The following is a 21,793-nucleotide window of genomic DNA, read 5'->3' as shown; positions in this document are numbered from 1 at the left end:
GTATACTTAAATGTTCGAATAAAAATTTTTCTTAAAATGTAGTAACTTTTAGTACAACGGTAACTAACATTTACAACTTTAATTAGTGTTGTTCTTTTCTATAAAAGAAAGAAAATGTCATTATCATAATTTTGTTGTTTTCGTAAAAAAATAAAGATATCTTTTAAACATTTGATTTGCATAAAAATGCCAAATATGAAAATAGCAAATTTTATAATATATAGATTTTCAATTTACTTAAATTCTCCCAAATCACATTTTCAACAAATTAAAACGACCGAATAAAACTTTTTCTTATAACTAAAACGTAGTAACATTTGGCAAAACGTTGCCAATATTCGTGGGCAAAATCATAGTGACTCTTTTATAAAAGAAAGGAAGCGTTCATTGTTACATATATTTTTGCTCTTCATACTGCGCAGTTTCAAAGGAATAATTAAACGGGTCCAGCTTGCGTACAAAAGGTAGAGAATCCTTTGTACGTTCGTTCAATCAGATGTACGTACAATGGAAAGTTTGTCGGGGATTGGCTAAAAGTGAGAAGCCACGAGTCGGTGTGTTAATAATGACCTTAAGACCCATTCACATTGTGCAATTTTGTGACGCATCGGTGAATTTCGTTTCTAGACGCATGTGTCGTCGTCGTCGACACATTATAAAGAACAGTAACGAATAGTTACGAAGCGTCCTATCACCACGTAGAGTATCATCGACAGTCAACGAATCAGAGAAATTCAGTGGAAATAGTAGGACACACAGTTCGTTCGTCATATAACAAATACTGGGTCTTTCTACTGCGCAGCTCGAGAATGCAAACGTACGATTTTGAGGAATATCTGGAAGAAAGATGCGAGCCAGCTAGCAGTGGTTAAGCAGTGTTGCCTTGTTCCGCGAATCTTGTCTATAGCGATATATATACGAGAGTGTGCGTACACAAGCAGCCAGTGTGCGGTTCATATTCGGTGTATAATAAAAATCGTTGCTGGTTGAATCTTCTAACCCGTGGTTTACGCAAGGTGTTGTGTGCAGTGTCCCGTGAAGGTCGTGAACTTTTCTGGTCAAGATTATTCGAGAAGCTTGCGTATACGTGAAAGCGGAACACGAAAAAGGAGAAGGTTAAAAAAAGGAGAAAGGTGGACGATCCTCTGCGAAAAGCCTCGGTAAAATGGCGGTGATCGGTACTCCGATTGGCGCTAAGCGATAGAAGAGGATCGCGGCTCCTATTCACGTTTAAGTTTTGTTTTGATTCTCTAGTTCGATACCTATCTTCACGGAAACTGGTCGATTCTCGTTCATTTCAAATCATTCGGTTTACATTTTTTCGCTCTTGCGAATTCAATTTTTTCTCTTACCAATTTATTACGAAATTTAATAACGGCGTCTCTTATTGACCATCGCTGAAATAATATAATTGGAGTCGAAGACGATCAAGGTGGTTAAGAAAAACCACCGACGGAACGGTTTTCCACGGCCGTGATGCCGCATCGTTCCGACCTCGAATTTATTGAAAGGCCATACGACAAGGACGACTCTATCAAATCCTTGTCGGCTTATCTATAGGTAAGTTTCGTGCCACGAGTGCATCTCTGCTTTCACCACTTTTGCGTATTACTATGCCTCTGGTTTTTTTTTATTTTATTGCTTTTAAATCATTTGTCAGTACGATTTGTCAATTTTAGACTATACCTAATTGTTTTAAGATGTTTTTGCAGGTATTATCCCTTTGTTATTATTTTGCACTAGTCGAACGAATCTTGTTAGGTTAGGCCCTAGAAACCGATGACTCTGCATCTTAACGAGAATATAGCCTATTTTCGCTCCTATCGTCTTTCTAACGGTCCAAACCTTTAAAATATTTAAATTTTCACAACGGTTTCTACTTTTTTTTCTGGAGGGTTCCTTTGTTTACTTAGATCCTTTTTTTCTCATTTTTTTTATAATCGACGATTATATGATTTCCTTATATAGATTCTAACAAATAACTATTTACATGGATGGTACGTATTGTCACGATTTGTCATGTTTTCAAGACTTATCATGAGGTTTACAACGTCATTGTCGCTTCGAATATCGAATATCGCAGTATAACCAAACTGTGCTCCCTATTTCGAGATTTTTTAATCGATACAAATTTTCGTGCCGTTATGTCGTTTTCGTAGCAAATTTTTTGTTAGATAATAGGCGAACGAAATTATTGATTCCAAGGTGTTCGCGTATTAATGACAATGATTCTATTTTTGGTGACTATATTATCTTTAAAAAACCATATGGACAATTCTTTTAATCGACACAGAAATTATAATGATCTTTTTTATTTCGTATTATTTTATCGTTTTAATAAAATTTTGTTTGTTTAATGAATTAACGAATGTTTATGATTCATACGGAATAAGAATTTCGTAATAAAGATCATATTTATGCAATACAAGAAAAATTTGTGAAATACTTCAACATTCTAAGAGATATTATTTAATTTGTTGCAGAGCATGAATTTAATTTTGGAAATATGAATTTGTTTTAGTGTACTCTATTAATATGATTGTATTTATTGATTAGTAAATTTGTGGTCCTTATTTAATATGATGAGATAAATATTATATAAGTTAGATCTTTTTATTAATGACGTAATGAAAATTATTGACAATAAAAAGATGAGATGAAAAATTTATTGTGTAACAATTGACATTGATTTTGATTGTTAAAATTTAGTAATTATGCTTAAAAATATTATACATTATACATTAATACATTGTTTTATATTATATTTGCATTAAATGGAAATTGTACCAATCTTTTATAAATGTATTATAAAATCATTGTTTCAGAATTTAAATTGTTAAAGGAACCTTTTATCCGCCAAAATGAAAATTGATCGCAATAGGTTGAGAAAGTACACATCAGAAGCGGTAAGTAATATTTTAATGACATATATTTGGAAATGAATATTTCTAATAAGAAATGTTGAAGAATATGTTGAATAACGGTTGCACACATGAATAAATTTTTAGCCGGCAAAATGTCAGGCGCTTATAAACAAGCTGCGCTCATGCTCCCATGCAGAATTGCTAGAGGAGTTGAAGCAAATAGATGCATGGACTTTCGGTAAATGTGAACTCTTTCATTGGGTCGATGTATTGGATCTTAGTGATAGTATTTTGGAAGAAGCTGCAGCTAAAAGTCCAGATAATCCATGGGAATTAGCCTGTGATCTCCCTCAGAATAGAGAAGTAATTGCCAAGCTTCTTACAAACCATTATTCATAGTAACATTTACTATTATGTGTATAAATATTTAGGAAAGTGATTAGAATGATCAATGTTTTTATTGCATATTTATTTCACTTTTTATAGGCAAAAGAACTTCTCCTCTGGGTTCTCCATCTTACAACATTGTTAATCGAACACTCATACTCGCGACATTTATACAGTAGCATGGAACATCTTGTAACTTTGTTATCAAGCTGTGACATGCATGTTGTCCTTGGTGTATTAAATATTCTTTACATGTTCAGTAAACGTAGCAATTTCATTGCACGTTTAAACAGTGACAAGAGGCAAGCTTTATTAAGTAGACTTACTCTTTTAGCAGAGGTGAGACATATACATTGATTGATTAGTACTTTATTAGAATACTGCAAGTTCACAAGAATACTAAATGTAATCTTTACATTCTAGAGTTGGGGTGGTAAAGAAAATGGATTTGGTTTAGCAGACTGTTGTAAAGAGTATCCAGACAAGGTAACCAAAATTCCATAACCAACAGCTGCCTTTAAGATATGCTCCAATGAACTATAATTTTTTCATATATTTTTTTCAGCCACTTCCAACAAGTGCCACAACATTGCATTTTGAATTTTATGCAGAAAATCCTTCAACAGACGCCAATGCCACATCAACCACTGGTACAAAAAAATCTGGACAGACGAATTTTGTAACGTGTATACATATAGAAAATCTGGATAAACTGGGTAAAACACCAGCACAAATTATGAATGATTTATTAAAAGTTAATAACGTACCTCAAGATCGACAGGTAAATATTATTTCTTTCAATATTTAATTCGGTATTTAATATTTAATGTATATAATTATTTAATGAATGAATAAATATTTAAGTTTATTGTTTTCTTTTTTTCTTTTAGATTGCGTTATTCACACATATAAGACTGGCACACAGTTTCTCTGACTATCGAAGACGATTGCAATGTGTACACGCTCGGCTGCAAGCATTATCCATACTTGTATATAATAGTGAACTTGAAGAAAATGCACATAGTTTGCTGCATCCTGGGCTTTTAGAAGAATTAGTTGAATTACTGGAACTTCCATACGCACATCTTGTTGAATTACGGGCAGCCGCACTACGAACTCTTACTAGTATTATTCACTTAGACCGTAATCCACATTTTCCAAAGTAAGTGAAAGTTTAATGTATGTTGATGCAAATATAATTTTTTAGTATATTCATATAATTTCAATGATTTTTCAGAAAACCTAGTTCAAGGCTAAATATGATAATCGACGTTACTGGAGCTAACTCATATCACGGATTTTTCCCTGTATTAATTCGCACGTGTATTTCAACACTGATTTCTTCACAATTTGAAGGACAGCCGTTCCCTTTATCGCTTGCGACAGCATTGTTTAGCTTTCTTTATCATCTTTCGAGTTACGAAGCGGGTTGCGAAGCTCTCGTTAGTTGTGGGATGATGGAAAGTTTGTTAAAAATTATGAATTGGCCTGGTAGCGAGTTTGAACATCTAACGGTAAGATTTTTCTATAATTTTTTTGTATATCTAATTGTATAAAACTTTTAAATTTAATTATCTATTTTCTTTTTTACAGTTTGTAACAAGGGCAGTTCGCGTTATAGATTTAATAACGAATATAGACATGCAAGGATTCCAAGCTCATGGTGGTTTAGCGAGTTTTATTAATCGACTCGATATGGAAGTGAATGTTTGTAGGAAGGAACAACCTTTTGAAATAGAGCCAATACATTACCAAGATAATTCACAAGCCACTCGTGAAAGGTCCATGGATCGCGATGAAAATTCTACGTCTTCACGTGCGTATGATGAACGCGAAGAATCGTCAAATCCCATGGAATTTTCGGAAGATGAAAATATGAGTTCCAAAACTGATGATAAAAACGAACAAATGCCAGATTATTCGGCTGGGAAGACCGGGAAAATTTGCCTGCCACAGCGAGTTACACTTCTGAAGGCGTTGTTAAATTTTATTAAGAAAATTATCCAAGATCCCACATTCTCTGATAGTATTCGACACGTTATGGAGGGTACTTTACCTTCTTCTTTAAGACATATTATCAGTAATTCAGAATATTATGGTCCTTCTCTGTTCCTTATTGCAACGGATGCTGTAACAGTATATGTTTTCCAAGAACCATCTTTATTATCATCCTTGCAAGATAATGGATTAACCGAGCTCGTATTACATGCTTTATTAATTAAAGAGGTAATTAAACTGATCATTTGTTTTAGGTAATATATAGTACAATATATTACTAAAATGTTTATCAATATTTTAATATTGTGTACAGATTCCTGCTAGTAGAGAAGTACTGGGATCACTGCCTAATGTGTTTAGTGCTTTGTGTTTAAATCAACGTGGTCTGGAATCGTTTGTAAAGCGACGTCCTTTCGAACGCTTGTTTAAAGTATTATTGTCTCCACTTTATCTGCCTGCGATGAATCGACGTCGAAGCACAGATCCTTTGGGTGATACAGCTTCGAATTTAGGTAACGCAATGGATGAGTTAATGAGACATCAGCCAAGTTTGAAAGTTGATGCAATTGCTGCTGTTATAAAGGTATTACATGTTTCTCTTTCATGTAATGTATTCCCTAAATATACTTTGTATAATATTTATTAAATTTAGAATCGGCAAATATGATGTGAATTATAATAATGCTATATTATGTATATAATATTTATATCAATAATATTTAATTTTTTTGTGTGTATAGCTACTAGAAGAACTTTGCGTATTGGGTTGTGATCCTCGTTATATATGCTTACAAGCTGAAGATAAATTCGACAATACCCAAACGAATACAACTACTGGGAATCGTCAATCTTCTGGACAATCGGTTGGAGTTGGAGTTGGAGATTCTGGCGGAGGGGGAGGCGGTGGAAGTGGAAGCAGTAGCGACGAAGAAGAAGAGGATGAAGAAGAAGCCAGTACAAGTTCTCATCCACAACGCGAAGAACAGTGTTCGTCGTCCACTGCTCAACCAGTTCCACCACCTCAACCCAGGGAGAAGACTCCAATAGCTTTGATGGAATACATACAGAACGTTACAAAATTCGTTGACGCTATTCTGAGTAACAATTCGACGGACGATCATTGCAGAGAGTTCGTTGCACAAAAAGGCCTCGTGCCACTACTATCAATCCTGGGACTACCCAATCTTCCTGTCGATCATTCGGTTGCACAAACAGCGCAAGCTGTGGCAACAGTTTGTAAAAGTATTTTAAACCTCGCACATGAGCCGCTTGTTCTTAAAACTGGTTTGTCCCAGTTAAACGAAGTTCTGAATCTATTGAAACCATTGTACAATTATATGGAAGCTCCAGGAGGATCTGTTTTGTTACATGAGCTTGTCAATGCTCCGAATCTGGAAACAGCCTTTACTAGTGATACGGCAACGCCTTTACTTCATGCTATGAATGCCGCTTACGGATACATAATAATGTTCGCGCAAGTATGTCGCACTAGCCAGAGCGAAATCAGAAACTTGGCTATGAATCACTGGGGCTCAGAGCTTGGTCTGACTGTTCTGAAAGGTCTGTCGGAGCTATATACAGCTCTGATTTGGGAAAGCACAGCGTTATTAGCTCTTACCACGGAAGATTTTATCCCAGCTGGCTGCGACTTTGGGAAAGAAGATATGGATAAATTAATACGTCCTGAATCAACGAACGAGGGCGAAAGTAGCGGCTGGTCTGGTGGTGCCTCCTCGGATATGGGAAGTAATGGAATGACTACAGCCATGGAAGCTTTAAGTACGGACCCACCTCCTGTACCTATGGAAGTGGATGAGAAACCAAGTGTCACTACAGGAAGAATATCTCCGAACTCTCATCGAATCACATACCCTAAGCACTTGCTGGGACTTACATCTAAAATGGGCAGAGCATTGGCAGAACTCTTTGCCATACTTGTAAAGGTACATAAAACCCGACATTTAAATTTTGGAATTTTGTATGTTACGCATTCTCGTATTTAATAATTGCTAAAATTTATTCAGCTTTGTATGGGCTCCCCAATCAGACAACGTAGAGGACAACAAGTGCCTCCAATACCAGCTCTTCCCTCACAAGCATCTAGAAGTGTAGCAACTGCTTTAAATTGCGTATTAATTCGTGGATTATCATGGGACAAATTACCACCATCAACTGTACCAAAACTTCAAGTGACTTTTTTGATGTGCACTCTGAGTTTCGTGTCTCCTGCACTATTTGACGAAAAAGGTTATCCATTTCATTTGATGCTTCAGAAGTTCGTCAAACTGGGCGGACAAAACGCATTCTTCGCGTAAGTAAATTTATCTTCAGAATCTTTAATATGGGGTATTCAATGCGATTCTTTTAACACTTTTGATAATGTAACAAAAAAATGTTTCAACCAGAAGTTGATCTGTTTTGAATTGGCTACAAATTGAAATACTTAAAATTGCCAAAAAATGCTTCTATCTATAAAAAATAAAGATCTGATAATATTCTGTTAACCCAAATTTCACATGTTAATGTTTCTATGAATTAATAAATCTAAGATTTCTGAACTCAAGGTTATCTGAAGGTGATAGTATTGTAAGTCATTGAACTTCTTTTGACATGAGTTACTATGTCTATGTATTACTATGTACTACAATGCTATGAAATCAAAAATACATCATGTCATTTAAAAGAGTGAAGATGACCTTGATATTTTATCGAAAGAAACACTTTTTGACACATTTTAAATATTGCAATTTGCAGCTGATTCAAAACAGATCAACTTTTGTTTGAAATATTTTCGTGCAACATTATCGGAAGTACTTGAAAACTCGTGCACATCTTTTTGTTGAATACTTTGTATAAGTTTATATAAAAAAACAGCTTTAAATCACTCAATATTTTTGTATATTTTTAGTGCTTTTCATTGGGTATTATCCGGAGGAGGACAGTTTCCATTGTCTGAGGGATTAGAACACCCGAATTTGCCTGATTGTACTGGAGAATTCTTAGATGGGTGGCTGATGATCTTAGAAAAAATGGTGAACCCTAAAACACTCCTTGATTCACCATACGTTGTTTCATCAAAATGCACTGGAATATACAAGGTGTATGAAACATTCGATCCTATAAAATACCTCACGGATATTCACAAGGAAGCTTTCGAGGCAGTGATGCTAATGTGGGGAAAAAAACCCTTGAAAAATTATGGAGTTCACATGACAGAACTTATATTATCTATTTTACGACATATTCTACGAAGTGAACAGATTATTAAGGTACATATATTTTAAATATTTGTGTAATACTAATTCAAAATACCACGATTATTTAACACTATCATTTTACAGGAACACGCTGAGAAAGAAGAAAACAGCGAAGGAGCTATTGGTGGTAGCACTAGTGGAACTAGTGGAATTGGAAGAGGTGGAACAATATCTGATCGTAGAGAAGAACCAGAAGCTGATGTAAATCCGGAGCATCTCAGACAGCTGATGGACATGGGCTTCAGTAGAGCTCATTGCATAGAAGCTTTGCTTCATACTTTGACAGTTGAACAAGCCACTGATTATTTACTAAGTAATCCTGCTACCTTACGTAGATCAGATGTGCCAACAGGTGATGTAAGTGGACAAGACCTGATAATGGATTTGGAATTGGTAGACGATGATCAGATAATGCACGCGATAGCGATGTCGCTTGGAGAAACGACGGAAACGCGAAAAGTTTTCAGCGCAGAAGAATCTACTACGCGCGAGACTACCACTATCACAGAGAGCATAGACAAATTCACACAGAACGCTTTAAGTCAGTGCTTGAATTTACTAGATCTCATGCCTGACACTGTATACAGAATATGCGACTTGCTAGTCGCTATCGCTAAAAGAAATGGAGATGAATGGCGTGATAATATGTTACGACAACTCATGAAAGAAATTGGTAGTCTAGTAGATTATTTGATAGAAGTTGCTGAGAGCAACGATCCGAACGCTGGAGTAAAATTAGTGGAATGTAAAGAAGCTAACAAAGTTACGGGACGTATTTACCTGTATACGATGTTCTTCGAGGGAACATTCCAGGAAATGCGTGTACCCTGCGCTCAGATCGTGGAAGAGTATGCTATTTTGAACAAACTTGTACGTCTGCTAGTGGTGAGCGAGGGTCCACTAACAGCGAGTAAAAGTAAAATCGTTAAAGAAGGTAATAAGGATGCATCATCTGCAAAAACTAGGAAATGGCTTGCACCTTTGTTGTTACTGATCGAGCGGTTAGAGAAAGTGGCAGTACTAACAAAGAGGAAAGAATTGATGTACAAGGTAACAACTAGAATGTGGAAGTGGTTTGATCTGAGCACAGGGAAATGGAATTTATATTCACCAGTGAATAATCGAATAATTAATGATGCATACTGGGCCGGCGAATCTAGCACTAGAGTAACATGTAACAGGCGAAGATACGTGATAAACTTTTCTTGCATGACTCAAGTTAATGAAGAGAGCGGTAACAGAAGACCCATCACGATGGGCTTTAAATTGCATACTGGAAACGAGGGCGGTGGTTCTGGTTCTGGTTCTGGTTCTGGTTCTGGTTCTGGTTCTGGTTCTGGTTCTGGTTCTGGTTCTGGTTCTGATTCGACTATGGACACTGACGAAAATCGAGTGGAAGACAAACGGAATACAGTACTGCAAGGATTAGATCCTAGCATGGCCCCAAGCATTATACGTGCCTGTGTAAGACTGATGGCTATTCCAGTGGATCGCGATGCTTTGCATGCATCTATGAAAGTTTGTCTGCGACTTACAAGAGATTACGAGAACGCCGAGATATTTGTTCGAGAAGGTGGTGTGAGACTCCTTCTAGAAATGTCTCAGGCAAGCAGTTTCATTGGATGCATAACTTTGAGTACCCTCTTAATAAGACATGCTTTAGAGGAACCATGTACTCTTCGGCTAGCCATGGAGAAAGTAATTCGTAGTCGCACTCAAGGCAATATTCCTCCAGCGTGTAAAGAAATTTTATTTATGACGCGTCAGATCAACAGTGCCGTCTGCCGCAATCCAGAAGTTTACAGAGAGGTTTGTGAAAACATTTTAAGAGTTGACATCCGTTTATTAGGGAAAGAAGATGACGACAATAGATTGATTGTAAAAGCTCTTCCACCAAGTCATTCATCAGTAATGCCAATGGCGGAGAAGGCCTCGATATCCGTTGTGAAGGATCTTCTGAATGCTCTTATAAAACCTATGCCAGTAGTTTCTGACGAAAAGTCCTCTACACCAACAAGGAGTCCAGAGAAGAAGCCAACCTACTCCAATGTAGCAAGTTCATCTTCTCGACGAGATGTTCTCAGAAATAGCGCAACGACACCAAATGATACGATTGACGAGGAGGATCAAGTCTCTCAAATAATACCAATGAAGATTTATTCAGACAGCAGTAACAACAGCAAAGTGGAACCAGAAGAGGCAGAAAAACCTTTGCTGACAAAATCTGCTATTCTAAAGATACTTGCAGAAACTGTTCGTTCATACAGTGCAGTTGCAAGCTTGATCACAGAGCATGTGTATCGAGCAGGACAAAGTGAAATGGTACCTGAATACACAACAGCTCTTGCTTTTCTTCTCGACAAGCTTCTACCAATGTCACCAGAGAATTCAACTGACAAACAGTGCAGCAGTATGGCAAGGATGTTGATAGCTGCTATTGCCTCCTGCAATCATTCCCCAGACGTTCAAACTACATTAGTGACTGAAGTGAAAGCAGCTCTAACAAGAACCCTAGCTCTTCCTGAAAGCAATGAGAAGCATGCACAGCTTCAATTATTGGTTGGTTTGATTTCTACAATGATTGATAGTTGTCCACCAACTTCCTACAATCAGTTGAGGACCTCCTTGAAGATGCACCAGTATAACAATGTCAACTATATCGTGAGAATTATGCTGAGAAAAGGGATAATCACTGACTTGGCAAAGATTCCACACAGTTTGGATCTCTCAAGTCCAAATATGGCTGCTACGATCAATGCAGCTTTGAAACCTTTGGAAACACTTTCAAGAATTATAAATCAACCAATGCCAGGAACCGTCAATAGCAAATTTTCCAAACCAAAAGGTAGAACAGTTCAAGAAGAGCCTATTGGAGAACAAACAGGGACTACAACATCGGAAGCAACACATGCTGTTGGAGAGGAAACAAACGAGGACGCAGAGAATACGGAGCATGATATATCCGTTACTGCAGAGAGTCTGGAGCCCACTTCAGAAAGCCAAGTGCACGAGGACGAAGCTGCTTTAGAAGATATTATGGATCAGCTTCTTGAAAGGTAATCATATATAATGTTTTCCATTTTTGTGAAATTATTTCTATGAAATATTAACGTAAACTGTGTGTGTGCGCGCGCGCATGTGTGTGTATGTGTTTGTGTGTGTGTATATTTTTATACAATACATAATTTTAAGTTCATATAAGCTACTGTACTTATAATCAAATAGTGTACTATTTTCCAGGGATGGCCCGGGCGTGACGGAAGATCAGTCTTCCCGACCGCACAGGCCAATGGACATTGACGAGGAGAGCCTTGCGATACGAGACGGGGAAGCTGACTTCGATCCAACACGGGATGCTACGGTAGGAGTTCAACCTATATCTATTTTGAAAAGTTCATCTTTCTAAGAAAATTACTTTTGAAATAAAAAAATAAGATGTTTATTAAATTTTTTCTTGCAAAATAAAAAATATAGAACATAGTGATTTTTTAATATTTTTTAAAGTACAATAATATGTAATAACATATAAATTGAATATTTTACAAGATTTTTATTTTATGGGAATATAATTATATTTTCTAGGAGGATTTGATGAGCTCCGATTCAGACTCAGATAGCAACCCATCTGACGATAACGAGGATGAAGTACAGGACGATGAGGATGAAGAGGAAGAAGAAGAGGATGATGGTAATTTTATCATCTTTTAAATACGCAATAGAAATTTTTCTTCAATTGGACTGTATGAATAAATATTAAAACGATGTTTATCAGGAGAAGAAAACGAGGAAGAAGAAGAGGAGGAAGAAGAAGGGTCCTCAAATTACGAGGAAGATGGAATTGAATTTTACGAGGACGTAGGAGAAAGTGGTGTATTCAGAATGATTCCATCGACGGATCGTGACGGTAGTAGTGTTGTAATGATTCGACATAATATCGATAATCAGGACAATGTGAACTCTTCGACTACGGTCACACCACGATCTAGTCTTCCATGGAGTACGACGTTTCCTCTTCCTTTGGGTTTATTTGAAAATCCTCCTTCAATTTCTGAAAGTAGTGGTGAGCATAAAATCACAGTATATAATGATTTTTAATAACGATATCAAGAAAGTCGTATAGAATGATAAAATAGGTAATATGGAATTTTTGTTTATTTGTGCAGGTATTAATTCCCATTCCTTGCTAATACCACAAAGCGGTTTGGACGCTACTAATACAAGAGGTCAGAGAGCTGTACGACCACGGAGATATCAGTATCTTCAATTACCAAATCCACGAAATCCAAATCCACCAGTAATATTACAAAGGTAAATTAATTCGAGCTTAATTGTATTAAATATATTCAGATGAATTTTATGTAAAAATGAAATTAAAACACAGAACATAAAATTTATATTAAAAGAAAAATTGGTTTCATCTATAAAAGTATGCAATAATATTACATTTGTAATTATAGATTGTTAGGCCCGACTGCACAAGGGATTCCATTATCTGCCAGTCAGGTATTGGCTTCCAGTTTTCGGGATACTCGTGTTGTTGTAATGGATGGTGTTGGAATATTGACAAACCAAGAAGAAGAACAAATAGACTTTGTGGTTTGTAGATTGTGATTGTTAAATGGTACTAATTTATTCTAGATGTTTCTTCATTTATAAAAATTCTTTTAGGATCAATCTGGCTATCTTTTCGGGTCTAGTCTTGCAACTACTGTGAATAATACTCCTACTGCTTTACATTGGTGGATCGAAGAAAGCAAATTATTAGATGGAGATTCTCAGACGGATTGTTGTGTTGGTAAGTAGCAAGATTGGAAAGAAATTCGTTAATTTAATATTTTTTTCTTTATGAAAGATGAAATTTGATAAAATAAAATAATTTTTGTCTTAGGTATTGTACATAAATTAATTCCTGAACTGGAAAAACGCAGGAACGCGGAATTGGGAGAGCGACGAGAAAGACGTAAAATGCAATATGCTTCTGAGAAAAAGAATGAAAAGGATAACAAAGATGGAAAGGATCATTTAAATAACACAGAATGTACGTTAATTGTAACTAATCATTTTAATTGTATTTTACAAGTAGCTTATATAATATATGTTTATTTTCAATAAAATTTTTTTAGCTGGTTCTTCCGCTATAATATCCATGGATGAACAAATATCAACTGCATCAACATCACAAAGGGAAGATACGAATAATTTTGTTCCTAGATTTGAAACTTGCGTAGAAACGACACGAATAGAACGTACTCTCGATGAAGATATAATCGGTATAATTTTCAGACATTTCTAGTTAGTTCAATTTTGCAATAAGACTGTATATTATACATTAAATATTGACTATTAGATGTGACTGGTGAAATGGATGCAACAATACAAGAAGAAGAACGACCTCCGCCTCCACCACCGGAAGAACAACCGGCAGAACCCAGAGATCCTCGAATGAGCAATAGAAATCCAACTTTAGAACTTGCTGAAAGTATAGTGGATTCCGTGCTTGGGCCTTGCGCATCTGAAGCAAGCAGACTAAGTAATTTAATTTATTTGAAATTCATTTTATAGCCTAATCATTTCCTTCTCGATACAAGAATTTTTTAACAATATAAATGAATTTTATTACAGGACAATCTGAACGTACTGTTGAAGGACCTAATACTAATGAAACATCTACTAGTCGATCCAACACGTCCATAGTTGTCGATTTCAGTCAGGAACCTAACGAAGACTTACTGAGAGAAAGTGACTCGTCTGAATGGATAAGAATTCTTACCGACGACAGTCAATCGAATGTCGAACGAAAGTAAACAGTTTTATTTTGTATTCGTATCAAGTCAGAAAGATATTTGTAAAAAAAATTTATTTTATTTTTCTGACATAGTGCGAACATACTCAATCAAGGACCTACCACTTCCGCATCAGAAAATGTTAATTCAGGAACATCAGAACAACAGCAACAGCAACAACTACCTCCACAACAACAACAACAACAACAACAGCAAGAACCACAACAGTCCCAAGAACAATCGCAACAGCGACAACAACCAAACCAACAGTCTCAAGAACAACAATTACCCGATGGCGTAGATCCTTCTTTCTTAGCCGCGTTACCAGAAGATATGCGCGATGAAGTTATCGCTGAGCAACTTAGGTATCTATATACTAGATTTAATAAAAGTGAGAAATAAAAGTATCTGTGCAATAGATATATAGATGTAAAAAGAGTAATATTTTATATATTATTAAATATATTCGAATAGATAACTTAACATTCGGTCTTGAGATCTGTAATGTTTATAACCTGAAATTTTCGTAGGCTTCAACGAATTCGACAACGAGCACAGGCAACCGTAGTTGAAGAATTAACAGGTCCGGTTGAAGTTAATCCGGAATTCTTAGCAGCTTTACCTCCAGCTATCCAAGAAGAAGTTCTTGCACAACAACGTTTGGAACAACAACGACATGCAGCTGCAAGCGCTAATCCAGAAGATCCAGTTGATGCAGCTGCATTCTTCCAAAATTTGCAACCTTCCCTTCGACAAGCGGTCAGTAAATAATTGTTTTTACTCGTATTTTATTAGAATACTTTTATGTATAATATTTGAATATTCTAATTTTGTTTATATTTACAGATTTTGACTGATATGGAAGAATCGCAAATATCAGTTCTTCCGCCAGATTTAGCCCAAGAGGCACAGAACCTTCGAAGAGAATGGGAAGCTCGAAATAGACACATAATGCAAGATCGATTCCTTAATCACGTTAGCCAAGGAAATGCTGCCTTGTCCAGTATATTACGGAATTCTGGTAGAGGTAAATAATAATTATTATTCATTAACAGTTTCCTTTTCTTATTTATATTTGAAAAACTTAATTAGAAGAACTAATTGAACGCGAAACAAAATAATAGGTAGAGGTGGTGGTACGCGTTATGCGATTCACACAGTAGCACAAAGAGGATGGCAGCCATGGTCACATGGTGACCCTAGTATAACGCATCACGGAGCCGGTCTACGACTCAGAGGCAGACAATTGTTGGATCATGAGTCAATGGCTTGCGTATTGGTATTACTGTTTGTTGATGAACCAAAAATTAATACGTTAAGGCTTCATAGAGTTATCAGGAATCTTTGCTATCATGGTAGCACAAGGGAATGGGTAGTTAGAGCCTTACTAAGTATCATGGAAAGAAGCAACGATGAAAATAAAGATATAGCCATGGATTTTGGTGGAAAGTTCAGAAGGAAAAGCTTAGTGCCCATGATGCACCACGATTACTGGTAAGACATTTTTACTATTCTTTATAAATGATTTTTATAATACTAATATTTTTATAAAATTTGTATAATCTTTAGAATTATTTATAAACCCTCTAAAGAATTTTACTCTATGTTTACTTGTGTCGAATCTTCTAATCTCAAATTTCTTTTAGTGCCCCCAAAATATTTGACCAAAGAAGCAGTGCACAGTCATGGTTGAATATTAGTATTGATGCTGCACTTGGATGCAGAGCAAACGTTTTTCACATTGTCAGGCATGGTGGCAAAAAGTCAGAAAGGCAAGGCAGTAGTATCGCCATTCATCCACAAGCAGCACCTACAGTATGCAGGTAAGTTAATTAAATCCCTTAATGATTAGTAGTCATTGATTATTTATAAAATGTCTACATTGTTTTTATAATGTAATGCTTATATTTTTTCAGACATACGTTAGAGTTATTAATATCGTTGGCTAAAGGTTTTCCTGGCTATTTTGTGCCAATTAAGTCTAAAGAATCAGATGAGAAAGAAAGTAACAAAGAGAAAGACTCAAGTAATAAAGAAGAAACCGGTTCGAAAGGTAAATCTACATCAAAACCTGGGAAAAGCGATCAACCAGATTTTTGGGACATGCTGCTGAAACTTGACTCATGTGCCTCGAAGAAAGGAAAATCTGTTGCAAGATCTCATTCAAACTCAAACTTAGGAAATGATTCCGAACATAATACAACTACCTTTGAATCCTCCGCTTTTGGCCAATTAATTTCGATGTTAAACTGGTCGGTCATTAAACGTAGCAGCCAGCTGACGGACAAAGTATTGAAATTGCTGTCTCTAATTTCGATCGGACTAACGGAAGTGAATCCGTATCGCAGACAGGAAGGAAACAAAAACAAGAGAACAGATGTAAACAAAGAACAAAGCGTCGCTGCGCCGGAAGAACATCTGAAATTGGCTGTACAAGTATTGACAAGCAAAAGTTGTTCCGAGGAAGGACTCGAAGATGCAACAGCTTTATTGCTTAATTTGTCTCATTGTCCTGATCCTACTAGACAATTGGTAATATCCTTATTAAATTCTGTTTTATTTATTCATGCGTTATAGTATGTACTATATATTTAGTTTTGAATAATTTCTTCACAGATATTGAAATTACTCTTGGAAGGCGCTATGGAATTGGCTAATGTTGTCTGTGAGCACATCAAAGATTTACTGATGGAGTTAAAAATTTTGAATCGTGAACTCAGACGAAATTCTATCGAAGAGCAACCTTCAACTAGTAGTGGCGGTTCTCGTTGGGTTCTCTTAGATAGGTATATATTTCGAATTATCTTTCTTTTTTATTTATATCGATATATATTTTAACATTGTGATAATTTATTACAGGTTTACCAACGAGAATGTAGTTATAACTGCACCAAGTAAAGTTAAAGCTGGCAGTGATCTTCAGTTACCATCCATGGCTGCTCTCGTTAGCAAAACTTCTAGTCAGGCATTCTTCTTAAGAATACTTAAAGTGATTGTACAAATAAGGGAAGCAGTACGTTTAGCAAACAATAAAAAAACATGTATGTTTAAGAATCCTATTTTTATTACTGAAATATTATCATTGTAACAAAATTATCGAATTCATTTTTAATATTTTTTTTCAGCCAATCAAAGTTCCGAAAGTTCTGTAGATACTGGAAATACTAACCAAGCTTCAGAGTCAGGTAACTTACAGTTTTATATATTCACAAATGTTTCAGGGGGCTGTGTTAGTTTCCATAGTTATCTAACTAACTTTATAATGTCAAATTTTGTAGGTGAAGACAAGCTTCCATTATTAAGTGAAAGCTTAGTACTAGATCATCTGTGGGAGACACTTAGCGCTTGTTTATTAGAATTGGAGTATACTCCGGATCAACATGCAGTCTTAGTGCTGCAGGTAAAATATCTGTACTTTCTATATGTTGCTTTATACATGTATTCCTTTAGACAGTTTATTATACATCACGCATTATATCTTATAGCCCGCCGTAGAAGCATTTTTCCTAGTACATTCATCATCAAGTATTTCTCGCGATCGTCACCTAAGTACAAATACAGAGACTCGCGAGGTTGTTCCTGACTTAACACCTGTTTCGCCAATCTACTCAGACAACGAAGGCACGTCTCAATCGGAAGCTACTATTAACACTTCCTGGGATATACAACCTCCGCCACAGAAGACGTTACCACCGGACCAACTCAAGTTCCTTAAATTTGCGGGTATAATATAATAATAATAATAATAGAATAAATATGATAATAATACTATATTACTCATACTCTTTGTATTTTTATTGCAGAGACGCACAGAACTGTTCTAAATCAAATTCTCCGTCAAACGACGACGCATTTAGCAGATGGACCATTCTCTGTGTTAGTGGATCACACAAGGGTTCTCGATTTCGACGTAAAAAGACGATACTTCCGAACAGAATTAGAACGAATGGATGAAGGTATTCGTAGGGAAGAACTGGCAGTGCATGTTCGCAGAAATAATGTATTCGAAGATTCGTTCCGTGAACTTCATAGGCGTAATGCCGATGAATGGAAGAACCGATTTTATATCGTCTTTGAAGGTAAATAATGTATAATGATCATTGCTAGACTGCAGATGTCTATACAAATCTATATTTCTATGAGCACTTAAATAATTATTTTCTTTAAAAATTTGTTTGAGTTGAGTCACTTTCAAAATACATGCACGATATATACATGATATGTAAAAATGTACAAAATATTCAAAGGTATTTTTTATAATATTTAGAGAATGATGTATATCTCTATTTAAGTTTTATTTCTTTTTTCTTGTATTTATAAAAACCTGCATTTAAATGAACATTATATGAAATCTTATTTCAAAACAATTCTATTTTAGGCGAAGAAGGACAAGACGCTGGAGGATTGCTTAGAGAGTGGTACGTTATTATCTCCAGAGAAATCTTCAATCCTATGTACGCTCTGTTCACTGTAAGTCCTGGAGATCGGGTTACATATATGATAAATTCCTCCTCGCATTGCAACCCTAATCATTTATGTTATTATAAATTTGTCGGTCGAGTTATCGGTGAGTTTTCTCTTTTATATTTTCGATAACGTTATATTTTCAACGACAAGAATGACGAAAATAATTAATATTTATGATTATTATTACAGCTAAAGCAATTTATGACAACAAGTTATTAGAATGTTATTTCACGCGCAGTTTTTACAAACACATTTTGGGAATACTTGTGAAACACACAGATATGGAAAGTGAGGATTATAGTTTTTACAAAGGACTCGTATATCTCACAGAGCACAACATTGCTGATCTTGGATACGAATTAACCTTCTCTACAGAGGTAAATTCCATTTCTCATTTACTTACATTATCGTATTGTGATATGGTAAATACAATCGTAATGTGCGTAATTTCACAATTCACATTTTTAGGTAAACGAATTCGGTGTGAATGATGTACGTGATTTAATACCAAACGGTCGTAATATCGTAGTTACTGAAGAAACAAAATTAGAGTACATTCGGCTTGTATGTCAAATGAAAATGACCGGAGCAATACGTAAACAGTAAGTGAAATAAAGATTAATTTCAATATTGTAACTTTTCTATGCATCAAAAAGATTCCTATCATATACAATATTTCTTATTTACTTATAGATTAAACGCGTTCCTAGAAGGTTTCTACGATATTATTCCAAAACGACTGATCTCTATATTCAATGAACAGGAACTTGAATTGTTAATTAGTGGATTACCCAATGTAGATATTGAGGATCTTAAAGCTAATACTGAATATCATAAATATAATGCAAATTCCCTACAAGTAAGTATTTAACAACTTATTTTTATCTAAAAAGTATTCTTTTAATCTGATGTTAAAGTAATAAATATATTTATTTGAAATTTAGATTCAATGGTTCTGGCGAGCATTACGAGGTTTCGATCAAGCAGATAGAGCTAAATTTTTGCAATTCGTCACCGGAACTTCGAAGGTTCCGTTACAAGGTTTTGCTGCTTTAGAAGGAATGAATGGTATACAAAAGTTCCAAATTCATCGAGAGGATAGATCCACAGATAGGCTTCCGTCAGCACATACATGGTAAATTAACATTAATTTCTTTCCTACTTTATCTTTCTTTTCAATTCTTTCGTATCTTAAACTTAATTTCTCATATTATCGTTTCTAGTTTCAATCAGCTAGATCTACCCGTTTACGAAACGTACGATAAACTTCGCACGAATTTATTGAAAGCGATTCACGAATGCAGCGAAGGATTCGGTTTCGCCTAAATTTCTGCAAAGTTGAGCAAATTTTGCGTGATTTTGCACGAAAATCTAAGAGCGAAGACAAAACAAAAAGATATAAGAAATATAGCAGAAAAAACAACCAAATGAACAACAAAGGAGAAAAATGATTAAAATATTGATAAAACAATTGTAAAAGTATCGATTGATCTTCGCTCAAGATTTAGTATATAAATTTTTACTCCGCTATATACATATTAAAACTGAAGGCGTATGTATATACGTAAAATTAACGATGTAATTACTGATGATTCGTCGCTAGAGTTTATTTTGTTGAATGATCTTTAAAAAAAAAAACGAGGGAGATGCAGAGCTTAATGATAATTCCTGATGGAAAGGAAGACTTAAAAAATCGGACACTTTAGTTAAGGATCTTAACAGTTAAGAGATAACGAATAAGAATTCAATGTAATTCGTCGTTAGAGAAAAAATGAAAAAGAGGATGCAGCGGGATGAAATAAATATGTAATATAATTGTGACTCAAAGCGGCTCTACTCTGAAGGCAGAATTCAAACATATGGGTAGAGAAGAAAAAAAGGCAGAAACGATTTGTTGCCATGACGAAGAAAGGCAAATGGAAAAGTGATGGAGAAGTGTGCCTGTATTTCGAGTACGTGTTTATTTCATATTATGCGTAAAAGAAAGCTGCCAGGAACCTAGAATCTGTACGTGAGGCAAGAAAAAAAAAAAAAAGAAAAAGAAAGAAAAAGAAATGTATTGTATGTAACAGTGTGAGTGGGTATGTATGTAAAATGAACGAATGCGAAACAGAGAGTAATATTCAAGAAACCAATTAGACACGAGCCTAAATATGAGGAAAAGAAGAATATTTCACGATGTTATATCCTTAACGCCCGCAAGAAAAAAAAACGTATGGTTGTACACTATTAGTATTAATAATTATATTATCTAATTCTTAATCGATAGTAATAATCATTAATTAATATCGTTTTAATATTAATCATTTGAGAAATGTGATGTTAAAAAGGAAGTCATGTAACATTCTTTTCCTTTTTCTTTACTTTTCCTCTGGATATATAGCGCAAAATCACGTCCAATTCGCCCAACTCTCCAAACTTTTAATATCCTTGAACTTCCTTTAATCAGTTTCAATTTCCAAACGTTTCTTCTCTGGGGAAACGTGTAACGGGACTCTCGCAATCGAGCAGATGTTAATTTTTGTAAACACATCGAATAGGACAATATACGTTGAAGAAATACATAGATCCATCGGACTCTTTTTCGCGACATTGTTAGGGAGTTATTGCTTAGGAATTCGCAAAATAAACTAAATGTTGTATTTCTTATAAAAACGATTGTCTCTTTTTTTTTTAAATTACACAAGAAGACACCTTTGATAGCATAGCATTTTAATAAACGTTAAATCACATAATTATACATATATAAAGTATAAAGGTTACCATAAGAGTCACGTTGATCGAAAATGAAATAGTATGGGAAATCCATATGAGTGAGATGTTTTCTCTTTTACGATATTTCTTATTTAATCACCTTTTTTCCTTTTTAAAGTAGAAAATGATATACAAACAATAGAAGTATAAATTTACTTTTTGCTATTAACAATAGGAAGAACATATTTAAAAGCCAACAATCTTTTTGTCCAATTTTTAATTTCAACAAATGTTTTTAAAATTGATAATGCTAATTCATTTAAAGAATTAAAATGCATTGATC

At 35.2% G+C, this 21,793-nt stretch overlaps 1 protein-coding gene across 3 annotated transcripts; it reads left to right on the top strand.

The window, feature by feature from the left end:
• Positions 1-690: 690 nt before the first annotated feature.
• Positions 691-20,521, top strand: LOC100742055 (E3 ubiquitin-protein ligase HUWE1). Of its 3 annotated transcripts, none has more exons than XM_033319887.1 (43): positions 691-1,560; positions 2,826-2,906; positions 3,009-3,227; positions 3,351-3,590; positions 3,675-3,737; positions 3,817-4,032; positions 4,142-4,413; positions 4,489-4,765; positions 4,845-5,477; positions 5,563-5,832; positions 5,990-7,192; positions 7,274-7,560; positions 8,158-8,518; positions 8,591-9,797; positions 9,858-11,562; positions 11,747-11,867; positions 12,089-12,194; positions 12,279-12,566; positions 12,640-12,814; positions 12,964-13,102; positions 13,175-13,301; positions 13,395-13,544; positions 13,630-13,776; positions 13,854-14,036; positions 14,129-14,306; positions 14,385-14,654; positions 14,820-15,048; positions 15,136-15,316; positions 15,414-15,783; positions 15,936-16,112; positions 16,206-16,821; positions 16,906-17,075; positions 17,149-17,330; positions 17,415-17,474; positions 17,568-17,689; positions 17,775-18,012; positions 18,093-18,368; positions 18,668-18,856; positions 18,946-19,133; positions 19,225-19,358; positions 19,450-19,615; positions 19,701-19,891; positions 19,980-20,521. In XM_033319887.1, the coding sequence occupies exons 2-43, from the start codon at positions 2,862-2,864 to the stop codon at positions 20,080-20,082; spliced, it is 12,474 nt and encodes a 4,157-aa protein (XP_033175778.1). In that variant the 5' UTR covers positions 691-1,560; positions 2,826-2,861; the 3' UTR covers positions 20,083-20,521. The 3 variants fall into 3 exon arrangements, with proteins under 3 accessions (XP_033175778.1, XP_012238909.1, XP_033175777.1); XM_012383486.3 differs by having other exon boundaries at positions 11,732-11,867; positions 12,670-12,814; XM_033319886.1 differs by having other exon boundaries at positions 11,732-11,867.
• Positions 20,522-21,793: the final 1,272 nt, after the last annotated feature.

This window comes from Bombus impatiens, unplaced genomic scaffold (assembly GCF_000188095.3).
Source record: "Bombus impatiens unplaced genomic scaffold, BIMP_2.2 scf_0217, whole genome shotgun sequence".
In the NCBI taxonomy this organism is placed as follows: domain Eukaryota; kingdom Metazoa; phylum Arthropoda; class Insecta; order Hymenoptera; family Apidae; genus Bombus; species Bombus impatiens.
The sequence above is the reverse complement of the archived record's forward strand: the minus strand, read 5'-3'. Positions and strand labels throughout refer to the sequence as shown.